At 48.2% G+C, this 25,639-nt stretch overlaps 1 protein-coding gene across 27 annotated transcripts in view; it reads left to right on the plus strand.

Annotated features, from left to right (window-relative positions):
• NPHP4 (nephrocystin 4) overlaps positions 1–25,639 on the plus strand; it is a 127,541-nt gene that overhangs the window by 17,003 nt on the left and 84,899 nt on the right. For 24 of the 27 annotated variants that reach the window (XR_008517172.1, XR_010136941.1, XR_010136942.1 and 21 more), the window contains 4 exons: positions 6,816–6,988; positions 8,715–8,779; positions 14,877–15,032; positions 25,033–25,169. Coding sequence is in view for 22 of the 27 variants with exons in the window: in XM_063715515.1 (XP_063571585.1) it covers positions 6,816–6,988; positions 8,715–8,779; positions 14,877–15,032; positions 25,033–25,169 (531 nt within the window). In the remaining 5 variants the exon portion in view is untranslated. Of the gene's footprint in view, positions 1–6,815; positions 6,989–8,714; positions 8,780–14,876; positions 15,033–25,032; positions 25,170–25,639 lie in introns of those variants that run through there. The other 3 variants (XM_054542256.2, XM_063715526.1, XM_054542278.2) reach the window with 2 other exon arrangements.

Here is a 25,639-nt window from a genome sequence, read left to right on the forward strand (position 1 = left end):
TCTGAAATGTTCTGTAGAATGCTGAGGGATGGAGTATGCTCTGAAACCAGGGATGCCTTGCAGTCACCGAGGTGCTGGGGCCAGTTCCCTTCTCCTCCCTCACCCCCTCTGACTTCAGCTCTCCATTTAGAGAGGCTTCGGACCTTCCTAAGGATCCGCACTGTGCAGGCCAGAAGCGGGGGCTTCCATCTCCCTACTCTCTGGGCTGTAGAATCCTGATCCCTGTAGAATTCCAGTCGCATGGTAGGACGATCTTCGGAATGGATGTTTCTCTCTGCCCTTCTCGGGATTACGTTCATGTACCCCGAGGGCTTCCGTTGCGGCGGAAGTTGGGCAGCACTTGCATTTCACCACATCACAGCAGCTGCGTGTCATGCTGCCTCTGCAGTTCACGATTCAGATGTGTTAGGGAGACTAGGAGCTGGTGGCTTTTCGGAGTCTGGAATACCTGTGCTGGTGGCTCCTAGGGCAGCCGACTGCGGGAGCCACATGGCTCAGCCTTGGCCCATCATCTGGGTGTGTCTCCTGTTGAGGCTGGGGATGGGCCCGGGGGACTAGTGGAACATAGCCCTTAAAACCTCTGGAAAAATGTGCACCCTTGGACTTGGAATCGCTGAAGAGGGGAATGCAGCAAGGACAGTGTGGGGTGGCCAGGGCACTTTCAGCTGTGAGGGTGACGCTGAAGCCCCCGTGCTATTCATGGAGCCTGCTGTCTGCAGCTGCTATGCCCCGTGCAGGCAGCAGAGGCCAGTGGTGCTCCAGGAATGAATCCCTCCTGCCAAGCTGTTGAGCAGCGTGTTCTGTACCAGGCAGTTTCCTCCATGTCCTTGGCATTCTTATACAGAGCAAAGGTTTTGTTCCAGCTTAGTTAACTAGTTAACTGTGTGTGTGAACGTGTGTGCGCATCCATGTACACATGTATCTGCTCCCAAGTGTGGAGGAAGCACAGAGTGCTCCCAGGAGTGGGCATTCATAGGCGTGAGGGTGTGGCAGCATGTTTGCACCCTGTCTGCTAATTGCTCTGTCTACACCCCCGTGGAAATAGAGGTTCATAAAACACCCTTTGCCCTTTTTAGGGGTGATTCTGAGACTTGGCAAAGATCTTTATCTGGCTTTACTAATTGCCTGTGTTTTTCTAGTCTTTGCCTATCAGCATTGGTTTGGGGGGATCTGCTTTGGGGTTGGTGAGCTGCTGGTAGCAGGGGACTGCATTTGGAGTGCCCGTGGCTGTCCAGCCCCTACGTGGTAGTGCATGGACCCTGCGTGCTCGGGTTTTGTGGAGTGCCCGTGTCACACATGACCCCGAGAGGGGGCTGTGGCATGATTTTGCAAACAACGATGTCCTGAAAGAGACTTGGAACACAGAAGGCTTGTCTTGATCCAGTGCTGGGTGGTTTTTTTTTTTTTTTTCTGCAAATGATGAATTATTTGCACTGGGCCCATATGCAGGAGGGCAGTCCCCAGACACCTCTCAGCTCTGAGCTCAGAATTCCGTGTTTTCTGAGACCTTTCCTGGGGGAGAGGAATTGCCTTTCACTTCCTCTGAGCCAGCGAATCATTCATTCAGCTTCTAAAAAAGTGTCTTTTAAAAAATAATCCTGGGGGCCACGCTCCTGTGCAGTTTCTCAGTTTTCTTTTTGAGGTGGACATACTTTTCCCTTGGATTCTTTCCGTAATGACTGTGTGTGGCCGGCGTTGGGTGGCGGGCTTCTTTTCCCTCCTTTATTTATTTGGGAGGAGTTACTGGGCAGGAATCCTTGTGGTTCTCCAGCAACAGCTTAAACCCACATCAGGGGAATCTTTCCTCCCAGAGCGCACCAGCCCCAGTGTTGCCAAAGCAGCGGGGCAGTCACCTGCCCTGGCAGAGGGATGCAGGTAATTGGGTTGTGCCCCTTCCCGTCATCACAGCCACGAGAAAGCCCCTCTTGAGCGGCTCTTACTCGTCAGAGCAATGAGCGTGCTATAATTTCCTGTCGAAAAGTGGCTGCTGTCAAGGAGTATCAGCATAACCCACCTGAGACTCCTGCAAGCCCTTCCAGGGCCGGATTCTTGGGCCTGGAGCTTGCGGGAAGCCCCGGCTGCAGAACCCGACTACTGCTCCCGTGCTCTTGCTGTTGCTCGGCAGAGGGCAGGCATGTCCTGAACATCACAACAAAAGCAAGAAGCCAGCTTCGTGTCCCAGTGAGCTGCTTCTACAGAGGGAGGCTCTATGGCTCTAGGAGGCCAACTTGGGCCCTGTGTGCCTGTCTGTCTGCAGCTGGGGAGGGCCGATTTCCTCTCTGGCACAATGGAAACCACTGCCGTGGTCTTGGAACCTGAAATGAGAGAATGAAAGAAAATGGTTTTTAGAAGGAGAAATGATTGGTCTCTGTGATGTTTCCAATGTTTAATTGTACAGTCATTGAACTGTCAGTCATCTGGGGACAATGGAAAGCTGTAAGTTTGTCAGTTTTGTTGTTGTGTGTTCATAGCAGCATAGTGTGGGATGTTTCTTTTCTAAGAGTTGGGGTCTCACTATGTTGCCCAGGCTGGAGTGCAATGGTGTGATCATAGCTCATTGCAGCCTTGGACTCCTGGGCTCAAGTGATCCTCCCTCCTCAGCCTCCCAAGTAGCTGGGACTACAGGCATGCACCACCAGACCCAGCTAAATGTTTTTATTTTGGTAGAGCTGGGGTTAGATATTTCTTGCTTTGGGTTGTGATCATGTTTGCTCACTTACTTTTCTAAGTAAGCCAAGGAGTTGCTCTTTAGGCCAGAGGGAGAACTGGCTTTCGCCATGGGCGTTGGAGTTGAGGTAGGATGGGCTAGTGTCCTACTCCATCACTGATCCCTGTGGGACTTCAGACAAGTGATTTAAACTCCTTGATCCTAGAGGGTGAGGGATAAAAGACTACAAATTGAGGCCGGGCACAGTGGCTCATGCCTATAATCCCAGCACTTTGGGAGGCTGAGGTGGATGGATCACTTGAGGTTGGGAATTTGAGACCAGCCTGGCCAACATGGTGAAACCCTGTCTCTACTAAAAATATAAAGATTAGCTGGGCGTGGTGGCACACACCCGTAATCCCAGCTATTTGGGAGGCTGAGGCTAGAGAATCGCCTGAGCTCGGGGGGTGGAGGTTGCAGTGAGCTGAGATTCACGCTACTGCACTCCAGCCTGGGTGATAGAGCAAGACTCTGTCTCAAAAAAGAAAAACCAAACAAAAAAAAAAACCCTACAAATTAGGTTCAGTGGATACTGCTCGGGTGATGGGTGTACCGTAATCTCACAGATCACCACTAAAGAACTTTCTCATGTAACCAAATATCACCTGTTCCCCAAAAACCTATGAAAAAAAAGAAAGAAATTAAATTAATTTGCAAGAAAAAAACTCCTCCTGACTTCATTCATTTGCTCATGAGAGATAAGAGTGTGCATCCCCTAAGTGCTGCTGGAGTATTAAGTCACATGCTTTTCCATAAGCAGGGACCCGGTGGGCAGTAGTTTTTATTCAAGAAACATTGGTTGAGGGTCTTCTGCGTGCCAGGCTGTGTTTAGGAGCTGGACGTGCAGAGATGGATAAGATGGTGTATTATCCTTTCAGCCAGGATTAAAGTTTAAATTTTTACTCCAAATGAAAGTTTCTTGACCTTGGCACCGCTGACATTGTGGGCTGGATAATTCGTGGGGCAGGGGGCTGTCCCTGTCCCTGTTATGATGCTTTGCTGTGGAAATCGTTGGCCCCCCCGCCATCCCTGCTGTCTTTGAGGGGTAGTGTCTGGGAAGCTGTCCGAACCCACAGTGTGAGTCTGAGCCGGAGGGTAGGAACTGCATGAAGTCTCTGCGTTGTTTGCCTGGCTGAAGATACCCTGTTAAAGGCTTATTAAAACAGTTCTTTGGAAGGGACTCATTCTGTTCCTGCTCAGCTCCTCTCTCGCCTTTCTGCCCAGCGTCGTCTGAGGAGCCCATATCATGCAGGTGCCAGGCCGCGTGGCCGTGCCATGGGGGTGCCTGGCTGCAGCCTCTTCATCCAGGCACATCAGCAGAGGCCCAACTCCACTTCCATCACCGCAGGTGAAAAATGGAAACTTGGCCCCGAGGCAAAATGGTGTCCGTGTTTTTGAAGATGAAGGCATTAAGACAGGAGCATTTAAATGATTTATTAATGTGTTTATGCTGTCGAGGAGGAAACTTGACCAGTGCAGATAAGTGAGCTGTGATGCAGGGGTGACAGAGAGCCTGTCTCCCTCTGTCTCAAGTGGCCTTCCCCTGCAGGCGATTTGATGGGCTTGACTTAACCTTTTAATCGTGCAGTTTCAGTTGATGTAGAGAATGTTCCTTTCCAAATGTATAGCAGTGGCGTTTCTTAAGTTTCCCTAGACTGAAGGGCGTGTGTACAGGTATTCCTCAGCTGGATGCTGCCTGGCTGAGTAAGGCGGGAATTGGGTGGTCAGGCACTGGTGACCTGGTCAAATGTAACTTTGCCGGGATGACCCGAGGGGTGCAGCTATGCGGCTCTGTTGCTCGCTGTGCCTACCTCATCTATCTTTTATGAAGCCTTCGAGGCTCGAGCTTCTTGAAAGCTGACTTGTGTTTTCCAGGTTCCTTATAAATTCTTTAGCTTGGGGCTGTTCCCACACTGGAGGGTCAATAAATGATTTTTGGAAAAGAGCATATGTCCTTATCAATCAGTAATTGTACTGGTACAACCATCTGAACTTTTCAGACATGCTGCACTTGGAGCGGCTGACTCTTCTGATTAAAGATGGATTCTTTAGATTCTAAGGTTGGATCAGCTGAGACAAGCAGCTCTGGGGCTCTGTTGCTGTTGTTGTTGTTTTTGGCCTCAGAGTGATTATTTTTAGTGGTAAACAGAAGGCAGAGGCATAGCCATAAACTTGTATTTGGGACATGCCTGTAGCCGCGGTTCCACCCGGTTCAGGTAGAGTAATTTCAGGGTGACCTCTGGGCTGCAGATTGTTGTTGCTCTGTATCAGAGTTGAAAATGTTTGCTTTATTGCCAATAGAAAAAGTAGGTAGTTTTCGTAAGACTGATATGCACAGGTATAAATAGAAAAGGTGAGATAATGACCAACTTGACTTTGCAGTGGGGCTTTTTAAAAGCAGTTCTTGAGTCTTGGAAACAAACATAATTCTCTCTTAGTCCAACCACCTGTCAGCTGTAAGTGGCCATTATTTCATCATATTGCAATAAAAGATAATAGAATAACGATTTATATCTCATGGCTGATGTTTTAATGCGTCTCTCTGTTATCCTGGGCTGACAGTCTATGATTACAGTAAACGTTTTCTCAGTGACACCATGGTAATGACTCGTTAGTAGGAGGATTATTCCAAGTTTAAGTCATAGAGCGGAGGACCAGCCTCGGCTCTCCTTACCTCTTTGTGCCTTATGGGGGCGGTCTCTGTGCTCAGCTGGTGACCTGTGCTTTGCCCACCAGCTGCGGTGTTGGGGTATGGGCTCAGCACCACTCCTGATGCTTGGGGATGCGCATTCCCTGTTGATTAGCAAACTCAGTCAGTGGCTCCATCTCTGTCTACTGTGCTTACAGCATTCCTTCTTTTTTTTTTTTTTTTTTTTTTTTGACAAAGTTGCACTCTATTGCCCAGGCTGGAGTGCGGTGGCATGATCTCGGCTTACTGCAACCTCTGCTTCCCAGGCTCAAGTGATCCTCCTGTCTCAGCCTCCTAAGTAGCTGGGACCACAGGTGTGCACCACCTTGCCTGGCTCATTTTTGTAGTTTTGGTAGAGATGGGGTTTTGCTATGTTGCCAGGTGATCTTGAACTCCTGAGCTCAAGTGATCCTCCTGCCTCGACCTCCCAGAAGTGCTGGGATTAGAGCAACCACCCCAGGTCCCTTAATTTTAAATAAAAACAACTGCATTGAATTTAACGCAGTAGAAAAGCAGCAGCAGAGTGAAGGTACTTTCATTTCCAAGTGGGAGCGCCCATATGAGATGCGGAGAGGGGTTTGAGTCTCCTGTGCTGTCTTCCCAGGCCCCCTCTCCCTGGGCCTGGCAGGAAGGCGGAGGCAGAGGCTGGCCATTTGCATGTTGGGAAATGGGAAGGTGTGAGTGGAAAACCTTTTAAGATCAATTTGAATATCATCTACTTGGCTTAGATCTTGAGAAATCTTTTAATAAAATGATCTCAAGGTGATTTTTGGCATAAAAAGACTTTAGTCTTTTGGGCTCTGAACTGGGGATAATTACTTAGCACCTAAAGAAATCCAAGGATTCTCCTTGTTAATAGTTTAAATAACAGTTCGATGGAACTCAAAATGGTTACGCACGAAGCAGCACTGGCAAGGTGTGATTGAAGTTGTCCGTGTTGAGTGTCAGGCGATACTAGGAGCATGAATTGATCAGCACACGTGTGTCTTTTTAGTGGTGGATGTGTTATGTCTTGGGCTGATCTAACCATAGTCCTACCTGGTGTGTCCCCCTGCAGGGTTGGGTGCATAGCTGCTCTAGCCCCTTTCTGCTCTAGTGGGCCTGGGGTCTGTTGGTGTTTCTTGTGGTGGAATTCCTAGGGGAGGGAAAGTTCCTGGAGCGGAAGCAGACGTCTGATGCCCGGGATGTTGTGTGCTCTGGAAAAAAGAGCTCCGACACCAACATTTGAGTCTGAGTTACCTCAGTGTGCCTGCTTCCCTGGCATCCTGCAGAGATGCGGTGTGCCACATGAGGGCATGGTAGAGGGTTCCAGATGCTGTGGCACGTGTAGGAAGGCGGTCTCGGGGGTGGGGACAGCGCCCATGTCCTCTTTGTATGTGTCCTGAACACTCAGACAATCCTCTGGCTTCTGTTCTGCAGCCCTTGTATTTTCACACATCCCTAAACCACCCTCATATTGTGGCTGTGGTGGAAGTGATCGCTGAGGGCAAGAAACGGGATGGGAGCCTCCAGACATTGTCCTGTGGGTTTGGAATTCTTCGGATCTTCAGCAACCAGCCGGACTCTCCTACCTCTGCTTCCCAGGACAAAAGGTACCTGCCTTGTTTCTACAACCGTGGGGTTTTCCAGCGTCTGTCTTTTTTTTTTTTTTTGAGACAGAGTCTCACTCTGTCAACCAGGCTAGAGTGCAGTGGTGTAAGGTCGGCTCACTGCAACCTCCGCTTCCCGGGTTCGAGCGATTCTCGTGCCTCAGCCTCCCAAGTAGCTGGGATTACAGGTGCCACGTCCAGCTGATTTTTGTATTTTTAGTAGAGACGGGGTTTTGCCATGTTGGCCAGGCTAGTCTCGAACTCCTGACCTCAAGTGATGCACCTGCTACCATGTCTGGCTAATTTTTGTATTTTTAGTAGAGATGGGGTTTTGTGCCTGGCCAAATTCCAGCATCTTTCTATGGTGGTTTAACTGCTCGTCTTATGGTGGCAGTAGAAGGCCGTACGTTTGTCATCTAAAGTTGTGTGTCCATAATAGCATAGTGTGGGATGTGTCTTGCTTGGGGGTTTGCCTTTTTTTTTTTCTTCGAGACAGGGTCTTGCTCTGTCACCCGGGCTGTAGTGCAGTGGTGCAGTTTTGGCTCACTGCCACCTCCGCTTCCAGGCTCAAGCGATTCCTGTGTGTCAGCCTCCCACGTAGCTGGGATTACAGGTGTGTGCCGCTACGCCTGGCTAATTTTTGTGTTTTTAGTAGAGATGGGGTCTCCCTATGTTGCCCAGGCTGGTCTTGAACTCCTGGGCTCAAGAGATCTGCTCGCTTCAGCCACCCAAAGTGTTGGGATTACAGACGTGAGCCGCTGTGTCCGGCTGGGTTTGCCATTTCTAAGTGACTTAAGGAATTGTTCTTTAGGCCGGAGTAAGGGCTGGCTTTGGCCACCAGCGATGGATTTGAGGTAGTATGGATATGGGCCAAAGTCATACTCTACAACTAATTCTCTGTGGGACTTCAGGCAAGTGATTTGAGCTCTTGGACCCTGAATTTATTCGTCTGTATATGAGGGGTAATGATAATGCATATCTCAAGTTCTGCTTGAATATTGAGCGATGTGTTTTTCACAGGTGCCTGGCGGGCAGTAGGTGTTCATTCAGCACATGCTAGCTGAGTGTCTGCCGCGTGCCAGGCTCTGTGTAGGAGCCGGACATACGGGTGGATAGGCTGGCGTATCATCCTTTCAGCCAGGGTTAAAGCCTACATGTTTACTCCAAATCAGGGTTTCTCAAGCTTGACACCACTGACTTTCGAATGGATAATTGTTTGCTGTCGCGGGGCTGTCGTCTGTGCTGTAGGATGTTTAGCAGCATCCCTGGCAACCCACTAGATGCCAGGACACTGCCTCCCTGCCCCCAGGCCCAGTTGTGACAAACGAAAAAAAACGTCACCACACATTGCCAAATGTGCCTTAGGGAGCAGAATCATTGCTGGTTGAGAACCACTGCTCCAGATATACAGCTGTGGAAATTCCTCAGATGTTGTCTTTCTTGAGACATTTCAGAGTTTTGTAAATTTCCATGGTGTTTTCCAGGAAAGCTCCTCAATTCTCAGGCTGCCTTGGGTTGGGGCTGCGTGTGTGCCAGACATGCTTGGCCACGAGCACCGAGGGCTTGGGGAGCTGCTGCTGGCCTCAGCTGCCTCTGCCTTCCGCAGAGGATGGGACTGGTGGAGTTTAGAAAGCTCTAGTGTGTGTGGTGGTGGCTGAGGCCTCCATGTGCTTTCCTTCTGAGAAGTGCGCACGTGGCTGATGAGTGTTCTCTGGGTCCTGTCTTCCAGGTTGCGGCTGTACCATGGCACCCCCAGAGCCCTCCTGCACCCGCTTCTCCAGGACCCCGCAGAGCGTAAGAGCCAGGCCTGGCCTCGGCAGCACTCGCTGCTCTCCTGCCTTCCCTGAGTGTTCCCCACCTTTAGCTCTGAATGGGATCTTTCTCAGTGTAAACCGCTATCCGCTTAGCTAATTTATCTAAGAGGTTTTGGCAGATGTTTCGTGGCCTTGGACTTTTGGCAGAAAGTAAAGAACTGAAACACACCAGCCCTGAGGGATGGCATTGGTTTGTGGGGATGAGCACGGGAGCGCCTGTGAGAGCCACCTGGAGGGAGGGGAATAGCTCTGCTCACCAGATGAAGTAGTAGCTCTCTGTCACCAGCCACCGGCTGTCTCAAACCTCTGACCGCACAGCCATCGGTTATCTCCAGCATGGCGAGGCCCCATGGCTGAGAGGCCGCCTTAGAGCAGAGCAGGGGTCAGCGGGGAGCTTCCTGCTGTTCCTCAGTGACCAGCCGTTCCCAGGCAGCCAGAGGGAGCCATTTGGGAGGGATGGAGATGACAGTCTGCTCTGCTGCTGCCTGCCTGGAGGATGACAGGAAGGGCGTGTGGTGGGAGGGGTGGGAGTGGGCTAGAAGGACATCAGGGAGGCTCAGAGCACAGAGGCTGTGCTTGCCTAGCAGTTGGGGGAGTGTGGGTGGGGAAGAGTGGCTGGAGGTGGATCTTTTGGGGAGGGTGACTTTTCTGTCTCTTTGAGGTGAGATGCTGCCCAGATTCCTCGAAGGGGATGTCGTGTGTGCCTTGTGGCTTGTGTTAAAAGTCAAACCTGGCTGGACACGGTGGCTCAGGCTTGTAATCTCAGCACTTTTGGGTGGCTGAGGCAGGTGGATCACTTGAGCTCTCAGGAGTTTGAAACCAGTCTGGGCAACATAGTAAGACCCTGTCTCTGTAAAAAATACAAAAACTTAGCCAGGTGTAGTGGTGTGTGCCTGTAGTTCCAGCTACTCAGGAGGCTGAGGTGGGAGAATCACTTCACCCCAGGAGGCAGAGATTACAGTGTGGTGAGATTGCACCACTGCACTCCAGCCTGGGTGACAGAGTGAGACCCTGTCTCAAAACAAAACAAAATGTCAAACCCACTCCCTTTGCCCCTCACTGGTCTTGGTGACAATCTCGTGATAGGAGATGTCAGCTGAAGAGTGATGAGGTTCCTGAGACTGGAAAGGAGAGCTTTATTTCTCATAAAGGGCTGCAGCCTGCAGGTAGTCTTTCTGACAGGCTGGGAAGTGTAGCCTCCAGCCAGAAGCCAGAAACAGACCCTTCGAGAGAGGGGCAGAGGGAAGAGGAATTTCTGCTGAGTGGGGGCTGAGCCTGCTTATTTTAATAAGCCCAGGAGGAGTCATGCGTGTTTACGAGAGAAGCGTGCACAGCTGAGTCCCATGCCGCTTCATGGGACTCAGTGTTCAAAACGTGGTGGCACTAGCAGGACCTGAGGGGAAGTTCTTGGCCCCCTGATGTCAAAAGGTGAAGCAGGGGACATGAAAGCCCTCCCTGCATGCCCTCCGTGGTCTATCCAGAAGAGAGGCAGCGGCGGGTGATCAGTGGGCAGCAGCAGCGGTGGAGTCTCTAGAAGGGCTGGTTCCAGTCCTGAGGGAAGAAAGGCTAACGGTGGTTAGCATGAGCCGGGGCATGTGGAGGCCTGTCTGGTCCCCTCCTGTCACTCCTGGAACTCAGTTTTCAAGGCTGCTCTGGAGTCCTCTAGGCCAAGAGGAGGTCCCTTCAGTCCACTGGGGGCTCAGGATTTTATTTTTAGTTTACTGAGAACAACCAGTCAGGAACTTCATTTCGTTGCTGAAGATTGGCTTTTAGGTTATTTTTCAACTGAATCTAATTATTCATATGCCGGGATTTTCTCTCCAGAAGTATCCTTAGAACAAAGTAGACAGCCACCACATTCGCTCCACGTCCACAGTCCACACGTCCATGCGTCTGTGTGGAAGCTGTTGGCCCTGAGTGGAGGCTGTGAGGAGGAACCTGCTGCGGGGCCCTTCACTCATCCTTGCAGCGGGCATTTCCCAAAATTTGCTGGTAATGGCAATACACTCACATGATTCAGAATCCAAAAGTGTAAAAAAGTGCTGGGTACAGTGGCTCATACCTGTAATCCCAACACTTCGAGAGGCTGAGGTGGGCAGATTGCTTGAGGCCAGGAGTTTGAGACCATCGTGGGCAACATAGTGAGACCCCATCTCTACAAAAAATACAAACATTAACTGGGTATGGCGGTGCGCCCCTGTGGTCATAGCTACTTGGGAGGCTGAGGTGGGAGGATTGCTTGAGCCCAGGAGTTTTAGGCTGCAGTGAGCCGTGATTGCACCACTGCACTCCAGCCTGGGCGACAGTGAGACCCTGCCTCAAAAAAAAAAAAAAAAATATATATATATATGTAATATATATGTATTATATATTTTATATATATGTAATATATATGTATTATATATTTTATATATGTATTATATATTATATATGTAATATATATGTATTATATATTATATATGTAATATATGTATTATATATTATATATGTAATATATGTATTATATATTTTATATATATGTATTATATATTATATATGTAATATATATGTATTATATATTTTATATATGTAATATATATGTATTATATATTTTATATATGTAATATATATGTATTATATATTTTATATATGTAATATATGTATTATATATTTTATATATGTAATATATGTATTATATATTTTATATATATGTAATATATATGTATTATATATTTTATATATGTAATATATGTATTATATATTTTATATATGTAATATATATGTATTATATATTTTATATATGTAATATATGTATTATATATTTTATATATGTAATATATATGTATTATATATTTTATATATGTAATATATATGTATTATATATTTTATATATATGTAATATATATGTATTATATTTTATATATATGTAATATATATGTATTATATATTTTATATATGTAATGTATATGTATTATATATTTTATATATATGTAATGTATATGTATTATATATTTTATATATATGTAATGTATATGTATTATATATTTTATATGTGTAATGTATATGTATTATATATTTTATATGTGTAATGTATATGTATTATATATTTTATATGTGTAATATATGTATTATATATTATATGTAACGTATATGTATTATATATTTTATATATGTAACGTATATGTATTATATATTTATATATGTAATGTATATGTATTATATAGTCTCCTTTCCCCATCCCCTCACCTGCTACCAGGTAACCTCTCTCTTTGGGTTCTTGTGGATCTGTCACTGGCGAACTGCGTTCTTTTCCCACTTTGTATCGGCTGCAAAGAAAGAATATCCAATTGGAAAAGGTAGTCAGGTTTTACTCACTGGCCAGGGAGTGGAGAAGGGAGCCCTCGCTTTAAAGGCACCTTTTCCCTGGACAGTGGGAGGCATGGAGATGAAGGACCAGGTACGTGTCGGGAGAGTGGGACTCCAGGCACACCGACGCAGATCATAACGTGCTTCTCCAGGCATGGCTTGTACAGAACACGCGGTGGTCTTCTCTTGGAGAATGGTCTTTAGCATTATAATGTTATGCTAATGGTCTAAAGGCAACTGGGGCTCACCTGTTCTAGTTTGCAGCAGTTTTGTGGGGCTGTATCTCTCTCTGGTATTTGGTCAGGGGTCAAGAAGCTCTGGTGGCATCCCTGCCATCTGGTTCCTTTAAAGCAGCTGTACCCATAGATAAAGAGACTGAAGGAAAACAGTGAGAAAAAGGAACTTTTGCTGTTATTTCCTCAGGGCTGCCCTGGTAACAGACCCTTCCGGGGTCGTTTTACGGACACAGAAGCTAATGCGCACATCCGGTATTGCATCTGATTCTTGACCTCTTCTTATTCACTGTTCTACACCTTGCTTTCTTCCCTTACAATTTGTCTAGAAGAATGTTTCCTATCAGTACACAGAAAGCACTCACTCTTTTTACAGCTCTGTGGTATTTTGTGGAATTGATGTTTCATGATTGATTGAATAGACCTGCATACCGACCCTTAGCGGGTTCTGTAAGAAGAGGTTGGGCCAGGAGCGGTGGCTCACGCCTGTAATCCCAGCACTTTGGGAGGCCAAGGCAGGCGGATCACCTGAAGTCGGGAGTTCGAGACCAGCCTGGTCAACATGGCGAAACCCCGTCTCTACTAAAAACACAAAAATTAGCCGGGTGTGAGGGCAGGTGCCTGTAATCCCAGCTACTGGGGAGGCTGAGGCAGGAGAATTGCTTGAACTCGGGAGGCGGAGGTTGCAGTGAGTGAGATCATGCCACTGCACTCCAGCCTGGGTGACAGCAAGATTCCGTCTCAAAAAAAAAAAAAAAAAAAAAAAGAAAAGGTTGGAAACCCTGTTGCAGTGGGCGTCCGCCCTTCCCCTGAGCGTGTGCGTGAATTCGTAGGGCAAAATCCTGAAGCGGGTGGCTGGATCTGAGGTCTGAGCATTTGGAGTCTTTTCCTATTTCTCCTGTGTGCCCCCCCCCCCGGAGAGGTTGTGACTCCTGACTAGCCGCTCAGGTCAAATGCCTTTAGTAGTATTTTAAATTTTAAAGTAAGCAGATTCCATGTTTGAAGTGGTTAGGTACTAAAAAAATACAGTGTTTCACTAATTTCTTTTTTTTTTTTAATTTTGAAATGGAATCTCTGTCGCCCAGGCTGGATTGCAGTGGTGCAGTCTCGGCTCACTGCAACCTCTGCCTCCCGGGTTCAAGTGATTCTCCTGCCTCAGTGTCCCAAGTAGCTGGGATTACAGGCATGCGCCACCACGCCTGGGTAATTTTTGTATTTTTAGTAGAGATGGGGTCTCACCGTGTTGGTCAGGCTGGTCTCAAACTCCTGATCTCAGGTGATCCACCTGTGCTGGAATTATGGGCATGAGCCACCGTGGCGGACCTAGTTTTTCACAAATTTCTTTTTCTAATAATACGGTAGTTCATATTTAGCTGTTTCTTTATGAAATCAGAACATGAATGAGCTGAACTTGTGACTCTCAGCAGCTATCCCTGGCCTGGCCACAGCTGAGACTTGAGCCGCCTGAGACCACGTGCATGCCCTGTGCCTCGGGAAGTGGTGGACTTCCTGTCACTGGAGAAAAATCAGGCCCGAGCAAGATTGGCCGTTTGGTGGGAATGTGAAGAGGGCAGCCCAGGCGCTGTGTTTCGGGGGTGTGCCTCTCCCCGCATTCCCATTTCTGGGGATGCCGTTCCTTCCACCTTCAGGGCCTGCCCGCCCTGCGGTGTAGCCGTGCTCCTCCCGGGTGTCATTTCTCCGGGGTCTTTCCTTCATGCCCTTTTTCCTCCTCGCGTTTCCCCTCGTGCTTTACCCACATCTGTCCCATGGTTCGGATTCAGTTCTCCCGTGCGTTATGGGTATCCACGTGTTTGGTCTTAGCCATCACTCCAGGAAAGTGGCACCTCCCTGAGGACAGGGCTCTGTCTCTGATGGTGCTGGCCTCCCTCCAGTGCTGCCCTGCTCTTTTTGGGGCTTGGTGGTTACAAGTGCTGACACGCAAAGGCAGGCAGGCCTCGGGCTAGGGTGTCCTCCAGGCCCCTCTGATGGCAGGGACCAGCGAGACCTGGGGAAACTGCACAGCCTGTGGCTGTCTGTGCTCTCAGGAGACTGAGGGAAGTAGTGGGTGGGAGAGATTTTATGTTGGATTAAAAACTGCACTTCCAGGCCGGGCGTGGTGTCTCATGCCTGTGATCCCAGCACTTTGGGAGGCCAAGTGGGAGGATCACTTGAGCCCAGGAGTTTGAGGCTCCGGGGAGCTGTGATTACACCACTGCTCTCCAGCCTGGACAAACAGAGCGACACCCTGTCTCTAAAAACAAAAAAAAAGAAAAACAAAAAGAAAAATAAAAAAATTTTTTAAATTGTAACTTTACCAGAGAAGGTTATTAAAGAGCAGTGCCTTTCACTTGAGGCTGAACAGAGCACCACTTCACTCTCCCTAGAAAAGTCCCTTTCCTGTTTGTGGTGTTTCTAACATTCTCTGTTTATTGGCTGGTTTGACTGGAAGCACCTTTGCCTTCAGCTATCAATTGATCACATTGGTGTTTTCTTCCCCAGAAAACAGACACATGACCCTCATTGAGAACTGCAGCCTGCAGTACACGCTGAAGCCACACCCGGCCCTGGAGCCTGCGTTCCACCTTCTTCCTGAGAACCTTCTGGTGTCTGGTCTGCAGCAGATACCTGGCCTGCTTCCAGCTCATGGAGAATCTGGTAAGGGCGTCTTTGATTCTCTCCACTTGGTGAGGTGAGTCTGTCCTAGTTCACAGTGAAACCTTGAAGGCACTGGGCTCTTCCAGGGGCAGCGTGGGCCAAGCGCCCCTCTGCAGCTCAGCAGCACGGCCTGGTGGGGGTTGTGGGGGGCGGTGGAGGAGGATGGAATGGCAGTCTAGTTTCCGTTTCCCTCCTAAATAGTGTCTCACATCCTTCGAGTCATTTCTGGCTGCTTTGGTTGGGAAAATGCTTTCGTGAGAGACAGAGTTCAAGTCTCTGTGACCATAGCTAGGAAGACCACTGGCTGGATCTCAGCCACATGGCATCACATCAGTGACCTGATGATGATGATGATGATGATGATGATGATGATTTTTAAATTAAGGTAAAATAAGAATAACATAAAATTGACCATCTTAGCCCTTCTAAAATGTATAGTTCAGTGGCAATAAGTACATTCACATTGTAGTGCAGCCACCAGCACCATCCATCCCCGAGCTCTTTCCTCTTCCCCGGCTGAAGCTCCGTCCCCTTCCACACTGACTCCCTATTCCTTACTCCCCCAGCCTCTGGCAGCCACCCTTCCGCTTTCTGTCTTCATGCTTTCAATGACTCTAGGGACCTCATAGGACTGGAATCATGCAGTCCTTGTCCTTCAGTGGCCGGCATTCTTTAGGAAGAGAGGGGAATTGCTCTGTTAGTTCATCCTAAGAGTGAAATGTCTTCAAATTTCTGAGTGGAGTGTTTTCGAGGTTCATCCATGTTATAGTGTGTGTCCCAGTTTCCTTCCTTTTCATCTTAAGGCTGGATGATATTCTGGTCTATGGATGGACCATGTTCTGCTGATTGTTTCGTCAGTTAACACTTGAGCCTTCCACCTTCTGGCTGCTGTGAACATGGGTGTGCAGTGACTTGAGGATTTTTGGAAACTGAAATTCGTGTTAAAGGACAAGGGCTCTGTCTTGGTGTGGTTTTCAAAAGTTGATTCTCTGGTGGTGGAATTGAGTCGACCCCAGCAGCCATGGAAGTGTTGGGGGTGTGCTCTGCTGTAGGAATCTGCTGGGTGGTCCTCATGGCCTGGGCCGCATGCTTCTTCCAGGCACTTCTGGAGACTTTTGTGTGGCTTTCTTGAGGACTCCAGGAGAAGGGACACACCAACCTCCTTCTACCTGTCATGTGCTGGAGATTTCCTGGCACCACCAGAACCTTGGGTGTCTTGGGTGACTGACTCCCTGCTGGGTTCCAGGAAGAGCAGGATTTGACCTTGTGTGTGAGGGGCGGGGACTGAGGGCAGTGCTGTGCTGAGAGTTTGGCTCATTCTGGACCCTGAAGAAGAGGATGCAGCTCGACTCCGGCGCGGGTCCTTGGTTGTCGGCAATAACAGCCCTGTGCGTCGCATAGGCATTCTGGTTGGTGCTGGGGTGTAGATGTTATTATCTGAGTTAATTAATTTCTTGGCTAGGTCTATGGTGGACATCATCATTGTGAAGTCACTGTTTTTCCAGCATTCCAGGGAGGAGAGGGTGAGAAATGAGAAGGGAGGAATGAACTCTGAACTAGAGCAAACGTGGGGTCGCAGTCTGGGTCTGTCCTGCTCACTGAGCTATAAGTGCTCTCCAAGCCCGCTTCAGGGTGTCTTATTACCCCTGTATTCTGCCTGCAATCCTCTGAAAGGAAGACGGAGACAGAGGGAAGGCCTCATTGTCACTGCTGTTGAGTTGAGCAAAGAGAACATGAAAACCTGTGTCGGGCTCTGAGACCTGGCCTGTGGCTTGTCCTTCTTGCCCCTGCTCTGCTGGCCAGGGAGGGCCCTGTAGGCGCCGCTGTGAGATGTCGCCTGCTTGATACTGATCATCAGGACTAGCTGTGAGTTGCCGCCTGGTTGATACTGATCTTGGAACTAGCTGTGTGCTGCTGCCTGGTTGATACTGATCTTCAGGACTAGCTTTCAGATGTCACCCGGTTGATACTGATCTTGGGACTAGCTGTGAGATGTTGCCTATTAGATACTAATCTTCAGGACTAGCTGTGAGATGTCGCCTGGTGGATACTGATCTTGGGACTAGCTGTGAGATGTCACCTGGTGGATACTGATCTAGGGACTAGCTGTGAGATGTCGCCTGGTAGATACTGATCTTCAGGACTAGCTGTGAGATACTGCCTGGTTGATCCTGATCTTCAGGACTAGCTGTGAGATGTCACCCAGTTGATACTGATCTTGGGACTAGCTGTGAGATATTGCCTATTAGATACTGATCTTCAGGACTAGCTGTGAGATGTCGCCTGGTGGATACTGATCTTGGGACTAGCTGTGAGATGTCACCTGGTGGATACTGATGTTGGGACTAGCTGTGAGATGTCGCCTGGTGGATACTGATCTTGGGACTAGCTGTGAGATGTCGCCTGGTGGATACTGATCTTGGGACTAGCTGTGAGATGTCGCCTGGTGGATACTGATGTTGGGACTAGCTGTGAGATGTCGCCTGGTGGATACTGATGTTGGGACTAGCTGTGAGATGTCGCCTGGTGGATACTGATCTTGGGACTAGCTGTGAGATGTCGCCTGGTGGATACTGATCTTGGGACTAGCTGTGAGATGTCGCCTGGTGGATACTGATCTTGGGACTAGCTGTGAGATGTCGCCTGGTGGATACTGATGTTGGGACTAGCTGTGAGATGTCGCCTGGTGGATACTGATCTTGGGACTAGCTGTGAGATGTCGCCTGGTGGATACTGATCTTGGGACTAGCTGTGAGATGTCGCCTGGTGGATACTGATGTTGGGACTAGCTGTGAGATGTCGCCTGGTGGATACTGATGTTGGGACTAGCTGTGAGATGTCGCCTGGTGGATACTGATGTTGGGACTAGCTGTGAGATGTCGCCTGGTGGATACTGATGTTGGGACTAGCTGTGAGATGTCGCCTGGTGGATACTGATCTTGGGACTAGCTGTGAGATGTCGCCTGGTGGATACTGATCTTGGGACTAGCTGTGAGATGTCGCCTGGTGGATACTGATGTTGGGACTAGCTGTGAGATGTCGCCTGGTGGATACTGATCTTGGGACTAGCTGTGAGATGTCGCCTCGTGGATACTGATCTTGGGACTAGCTGTGAGATGTCGCCTGGTGGATACTGATGTTGGGACTAGCTGTGAGATGTCGCCTGGTGGATACTGATGTTGGGACTAGCTGTGAGATGTCGCCTGGTGGATACTGATCTTGGGACTAGCTGTGAGATGTCGCCTGGTGGATACTGATCTTGGGACTAGCTGTGAGATGTCGCCTGGTGGATACTGATCTTGGGACTAGCTGTGAGATGTCGCCTCGTGGATACTGATCTTGGGACTAGCTGTGAGATGTCGCCTGGTGGATACTGATCTTGGGACTAGCTGTGTGCTGCTTTCAAGTCAGCTGTGTCAGTCTTACTACCTGGGAGTCTTGGAGCCAGAGGGGTAGTCGTCACTTTGTGACTTGCCCGTGGGTGTCAGTAGAACTGCAGACCAACAGAATTACTTGCAGGTCACTGGACTGGCTCAGCCTCATGACTAGGACTGCAAATGAGAAGCCGTGGTGCCCTAAGAGGACAGGCCTGGTTTTGTTCCTCGTGTCTTGTGTCCAGCTGGGGCCAAGGGGACCACAAGATGGGAGACAGAGTTTTGGATTAAAGAGCTTGAGCCTGGGGTGCATGATTCCTGCTCCTCATTCTTAAAGGCCATGCTTCGGAAGAGGTCTGGACCATTGGCCTCAAGTCGGCCTTCCAGGTGTGGAGCAGCTGGCCCGTCACCAAGGTGCCGAACGAATGCTGGCAGTGCCTAGAACATTGTAAAATTAATGACATTTTATGCTGCTGGTGTTGAAAATCGAGTGAGCAGGGGATCTGAGGGCAGGGTGAGCACACGCCATGTGTCTGGAGAGAGGGAGGGAGAGAGGGAGGGAGGGAGGTGGGAGGGAGGGAGGGAGACTGACTGACTCCACCAGGTAAGGGCTGCATGCGCTCTTTGGAGAGAAAGGATAGGTATCTCAGCAACACCTGCCGCCCCCCCGCCCCCCGCCCCCACTCCCAGAGTTGTTTTAGGAGAGAAACACAATTTGCCCAGCCTTTCTGTTGTGTTTGGGGTGCCACTGCCGTGTGGGCCCTGAGGCTACTTTCTTTTTATTTTACTTCTTAAACTTTTTAAATTATATATGTAATGACAGCCAGATTCTTCTCTAATTCTTTTATTTTTATTATTTTTTTTATTTTTTGAGACAGGGTCTGGCTCTTCTTCAGGCTGGAGTGTAGTGGCACAATCTTGGCTCACTGTGAACTCCGCCTCCCATGCTCAAGTCATTCTCCCACCTCAGCCTCCTGAGTAGTAAGGACTATAGGCATGTGCCACCATGCCTGGCTAATTTTTTTTTTTTTTTTTTTGAGACAGTCTTGCTCTGGTGCCCAGGCAAGAGTGAGGTGGCACAATTTCGGCTCACTACAATCTCCACCTTCCGGGTTCAAGTGATCCTCCTCCCTCAGCCTCCTGAGTGGCTGGGATTACAAGTGTTCACGACCATGCCCAGCTAATTTTTGTATTTTCAGTAGAGACGGGGTTTCACCACGTTGGCCAGGCAGGTCTCAAACTCCTGACCTCAGGTGATCCACCCACCTCGGCCTCCCAAAGTGCTGGGATTACAGGCGTGAGCCATGGCACCTGGCCTCCAGCTAATTTTTGTATGTTTTGTAGAGACAGGGTTTGTCTGTGTTGCCCAGGCTGGTCTGAAACTCCTGAGCTCAAGCATCAAGGAATCCACCTGCCTTGGCCTCCCAAAGTGCTGGGATTACAGACATGCGCCACTGTGCCTGGCCTTGAGGCTGCTTTCTGACGGCTGTTCCTGGCCAGTGCCAATGCAGCTTGTCAGTTGTGTGCCCCTTTTATACAATGCTAAAGACCATTTTAAAACCACAAAGTTCATGTGTATTCAATACATTTAGTAAAAACTGAAAGTCTTCCCTTCCAGTCTAACTCCGTGGAGAAAACCACTGATCATAGTTTGGTGTATACTTTTTACATATTCACTAATTCATTCATTTATTCATTGATTTATTCAACAAATATTTATTGAGTAGACACTGTGAAGCAGGCCCTGGGCTGGGTGCTGAGGATGTCGCATTGCACTCTTAGGAGATAGCATTGCACTCTTAGGAGGTAGGTCATAGGTCTCTCTTGAATGGATTTTGGTAAGGGCAGACCTCAAATCTAACCACAGTCACCAAAGGCAATAGAACATGTTTTAGAATAAGCCTGGACTAGCTCAAAGTCATTTTCATTCCTGCTTAAATCATTCCTAAGTTTAGTTTTCATTCTACTGCCACTATTACAGTGTTCTTGTTTTTTGAGGTGCATTCTGGTGAATTAAATATCCTTAGCAGAAGAGCTATGTTCCCAGGAGGCTGTGGTCTGTGGGAGCCTGTTAGGGCCTAGGGGAATCTCAGGGACTCTCCAATGGATGTCAGTGGGAAGGGGGTTCTTGCTTGTGAAGGGTTTGCTGGCAATCCCTATTTTCTCTGTAGTGTGCTTATGGGGGTCCCAGAATAAAATGGATTGTTGTAGAGTGGGGTGTGTTTTTCCATAGGAGCAATGCTGTTATTGGGAATTCCATTCGTAGCCGGAGACTTGGCAACAGATAAATTAAAGGTAGGCCAAGCTACAGAGCATGAAGGACAGAACGCCTCCGCTGCAGTGGGGGTCACTTCTGCCATGGTGGGGTTCGTGTCTGTCGTGGTTGCTGCTGTTGGTTGGTTAGTTGAATGAGTGAGTGAAAAAATGGATGATGTCAGGTAGTAAAAGGATGCTTGTTGGGTTATGCTGGAGGCTGACAGGCCTGTGGCGGGTGTCTGCTCCATGTCTAGCCACAATGTGAGCTGGGGGCAGGTTTCCCAGCCTCTCCAAGTCTTTGCTTTTGTTTTTCCTTTATAAAATGGGGACAATAATAGGGCCTGCTCATAAAGATGTATTTGGGGAGAAAATGAGATGGATTGGTAAAGCACTAGCGTCTTCATCATGAAAGTTGTGTCTTAAATTCAGCCCAGATCCAAGCCTCCTACAGTAGAGCGTCCTGGGAGGTCTGATCTGTTTGCCCTTCGCTAGCCCTTCAGATGTGCGAAGGCAACACTCAGCACCGGGCCCAGCTGTGTTTTTTCCAGGCCTGGCCTCTCGAAGGTCACAGAGTAACTTGGTGGCTGAGCCAGGCTTGGGCTCAGGTGCTTTACTCCAGAGCCCATGATGCTTGCAAGACGTGGCCTGCCAAGCCGGCTGAATGAGGATACCCAGGTATGTCTGGCTTCCCTGGGCCCTCCAGGATCTGGAAGTTTCTACTCACTGCAGATGTAGCTCCTCAGTCTGGCTGTCCTGGTGGGAACCCATCTTTCCTCCCCTGATGACTTTCTGTGCATGGGACTTGCATCTTCAGCTCTTTATGCAGACCAGGGTCACAACTATTGGAATGGCTTTTGCTCCTGGGGGTGCGTGTGCACCCTGGTCATGGGGTGGCCACACAGAACCTCCTTCCTTCCCAGCCTGGGCCACTTCCAGGAGCACTGACTTCTGCCCCCTCCCAGATGCCTGGTGACCCTGATCCCTCCACTGAGTTGCCGCCTCTTGAGATGGGACACCCATGGCACACACGTGATCTTTCCTAAAGGAAGTTGGTCTGGGAAATGGCCTTTGTCCTCCGTTATTTTAGTTTATGTCATCCTTCCCTGCCGCCCCCCCCCCCCCAGCTTTTTGAAACATTCTGTTAAAATGTTTCTTGGCTTACTGTAATTGTATATATTTATGGGGAACAGTGTGATGTTTCAGTACACGTATGTGTTGTAGAGTAAATCAAATGAGAGTACTAGCGTGACCGTGATCTCCCACACTCATCATTTCTGTGTGGTCAGGACATTCAGAAGCCGCTCTTCTAGCTGCTCTTCTAGCTCTTTTGTATTTTACGGGAACTTACTGGTAACCATCATTACCCTGCTGTGCAGGAACAGCAGAATTTAGTTTGTAACTTGTACCGTGACCCCTTGACAACCTCTCCCTCCCCTCCTCAGTCTCTGGTAACCACTGTTCTGTGCTCTGCTTCTATGGTACCAACTCTTCTTTTTGAGGTCCCACATATGAGTGAGATCATGTGGTATTTGTCTTTCTGTGCTTGGCTTATTCCACTTAACCTTGATGTCTGCTAGGTCCATTCATGTTGTGTTGTCGCAAGCGACAGGACTTCATTCTTTCATCGTGGTTGCGTAAGTACTCCGTTGTGTAGATACACTACTTTTCTTTATGCATTCATCCATTGATGAACACTTAGGTTGATTCTGTGTCTCCACTGTTGTGAATAGTGCTGCAATAAACATGGGAGTGGCGATATCTCTTTGACATACTGATTTCATTTCCTTTGGATATTATATACTCAGTAGTAGGATTGCTGAATTATATGGGAATTCTATTTTCAACTTTTTGAGGAAGCTCTGTCTAGTTTTCCATAGTGGCAGTTCTAATTTGCAATCCCACCCGTATTGTATAGGTGTTCCCTTTTCTCCGCGTCCTCACCAGCACTTATTTTCTTTTATCTTTTTGATGGTGGCCATTCTCACTGAAGTGAGGTGGTATCTCATTGTGGTTTTAATTTTCATTTCCCTGATAACTAGTGAGGCTGAGCATCGTTTCATGTGCCTACAGCTATTCGAACGTCTTCTTTTGAGAAATGTCTATTAAGGCCTTTTGCCCATTTTAAAATCAAGCTACTAGTTTTTTTTTTTTTTTTTTTTTTTTTTGTTGAGTTGCTTAAATTCGTTATGTATTCTGGATATTAACCCCTTGTTAGATATATAGTTTACAAATATTTTCTCCCATTGTGCAGGTTGTCTCTTCACTCGGTTAATTGTTTCCTTTATTGTGTAAGACCTTTTTATTTTGATATAATCCATTTGTTTCTTTTTGCTTTTGTTGCCTGTGCTTTTACGGTTTTATTTAAAAAAAATCCTTACACAGCCCAATGTTACTTTAAAAAATCCTTACTCAGCCCAGTGTTAACGAAGCACTTCTTCCATTTTCTTCTAGTAGTTTCATAGTTTCAGGTTTTACATTTAAGTCTTCAATCTATTTGGACTTGACTTTTATATATGGAGAGAGGTAGGGCGTCTCATCTCATTCTTCTGCACGTGGGTGTCCAGTTTGTCCAGCACCATTTATTGAAGAAACTGTCTTTTCCCCAGTGTGTGTTCTTGGCACCTCTTTAAAAATCAGTTGGCTGTAGGTGGCATGAATTTATTTCTGGAATCTCTATTCTGTTCCATTGGGCAAACCTAATGTGAGTTTGTGATGGGGACAATATAGAAAACTATAAAGAAGAAAATAATCTACAATTACTGCCTGCAGATATACATGTATACATGTAAGTGCACATACTTTTAAATACCATTGCTATCAAATGGAATAATAATAGTTTTATATGTTACTATTCTTTTCACTTACAATATTATGATTATTTCTCAATTTATTAAATCTTTGACAGTATGATTTTTTTTTTGTTCTTATTCAGCAGGAATGAATAATAGTTTAGTGAACATTCCCCTATTGAACATTTGGTTGCTTCGATTTTTCTCTATTATAATAAAGTTTCAATGAATATAGTTGCACATAAATCTTTGCTTCTGTCTTTGATTATTTTCGCTGAATAGGTTCAAAAAGTGGAATTACTGGGGCAGAAAGTGATATTTTAAAGCTTTTGACATACTCAAAGGCAAAGGCAATACTGACTCATAATCTTCAGCAGGATAGTAGAGTGCTCTTTTGACGGCAGTTTCATCAGCATTGAGTGGTTACCTCAGTGTTTTCTTTTTTTTTTCAACTTTGAAATTAGCTTTTAAAAATCTACATATCTACATAAGTAAAAGATCATTAAAATATAGGAAGAGATGGAGCTAGGACCAGAAGAAGATGACAGTGGTGGAGAAAGAAGGGGCAGAGTCCACGGGTGTGTGTAGGTTGGGAAGCGGTTGGCTCATCCTTCCTCCTCCTGGATGAGCCTTTGCTCTAGAGCCAGTGGAGAAGGCTCCCCAGGCGGCCCAGGGGCCTTCCCTCTCTCAGCCAAGGTTTTTCATGGGCCTGCTCTGCACCGGACCCTGAGTTAGGTTGCTGGGGCCACTGTCCTCTGGATGGGACCCTTTTCTCGTGGTGCTGTTCGGGCTGTATTTTGCTGGTTGCCTTGACAGGCTCATGCCTGCTCAGTGTGTTTGCAGATGGTTCAAGGTAACACAGTAAAGTAAGGAGCGGCGTGGCTGGCTGTGTTCCTGCTGGAGAGAGAGGAAGGAAGCCATGCAGGGCAGCAGGCTGCAGGGCTGCACGTATCACTCTGCCTTCTCCAATCTGTGTTCTTTGAGTTGTCGAATTATAAAAACTGTTCCTGGGCCAGGTGTGGTGGCTCACGCCTGTAATCTCACCACTTTGAGAGGCCGAGGCAGGTGGAGCACAAGGTCAGGAGTTCGAGACCAGCCCGGCCAATATGGTGAAACCCTGTCTCTACTAAAAATACAAAAATTAGCTGGGCGTCGTGGTGGTCGCCTGTAATCGCAGCTACTCGGGAAGCTGAGGCAGAAGAATGGCTTGAACCTGGGAGGTGGAGGTTGCAGTGAGCCGAGATCACACCACTGCACTCCAGCCTGGGCGACAGAACGAGACTCCGTCTCAAAACAAACAAACAAGCAAAAAAAAAAAAAACAAACAAAACATGAAGAACAAAACAACACAAAAAACTGTTCCCGGAGGAGGTTTGGGGTAGATTTTGGACTGCCAATGAAATCTGCCTTTGCTTAATTGTTGTGGAGGCTTGGCTTGGGCCTTGTGCTCTGTCTGTGGGTCCCGAGCACCCTTCGTTGCTGCAGGCCCCGGCTGAGGCTGGGGTGGGTGGGGACCCTCGGTGGCTGCCAGTGGGTGTTTTATTCCCAAGGATGATCCTTTTTGCATCCTCACTGTTTCAGGCGACGCTCTCCGAAAGCCTCGCCTCCAGAAGCCCATCACGGGGCACTTGGACGACTTATTCTTCACCCTGTACCCCTCCCTCGAGAAGTTTGAGGAAGAGCTGCTGGAGCTCCACGTCCAGGACCACTTCCAGGAGGTGTGGAGTCAGAAGCGTGATGGGGGCAGGGTGGGGCCAGGCAGGGGTGGGGCCAGGCAGGGGTGGGGCCAGGCAGGGTGGGGCCAGGCAGGGGTGGGGCCAGGCAGGGGTGGGGCCACAGGCAGGGGTGGGGCCAGGCAGGGGTGGGGCCAGGCAGGGGTGGGGCCAGGCAGGGCAGGGAGGAGGTGGGGTAGGGTAGGGGTGGGTAGGGCAGGGGAGACCCCACATCTGATGCTGCTGAGGAGGGCCCTGTGGCCCTAAGGTTGTAGTTCTGTCTTTTCCCCTCTTTCTGGAGCTGAATTGGACCTTTAGGGACCCCTTTCCTCCACAGCCAAGGCCCCCACAGAGCCTGCAGTTGTTTTGACTTGAACAGCGATGAAGGTGCTGTTGACCTGAGATGTTAACTAACGTTAATTCTGGTAGATCATGAAATAGTCCTCATTTAAAGTAAACTAAGTCACCAGATGAGC

The sequence above is a fragment of the Pongo abelii genome, chromosome 1 (genome assembly GCF_028885655.2).
Source record: "Pongo abelii isolate AG06213 chromosome 1, NHGRI_mPonAbe1-v2.0_pri, whole genome shotgun sequence".
Lineage (NCBI taxonomy): Eukaryota > Metazoa > Chordata > Mammalia > Primates > Hominidae > Pongo > Pongo abelii.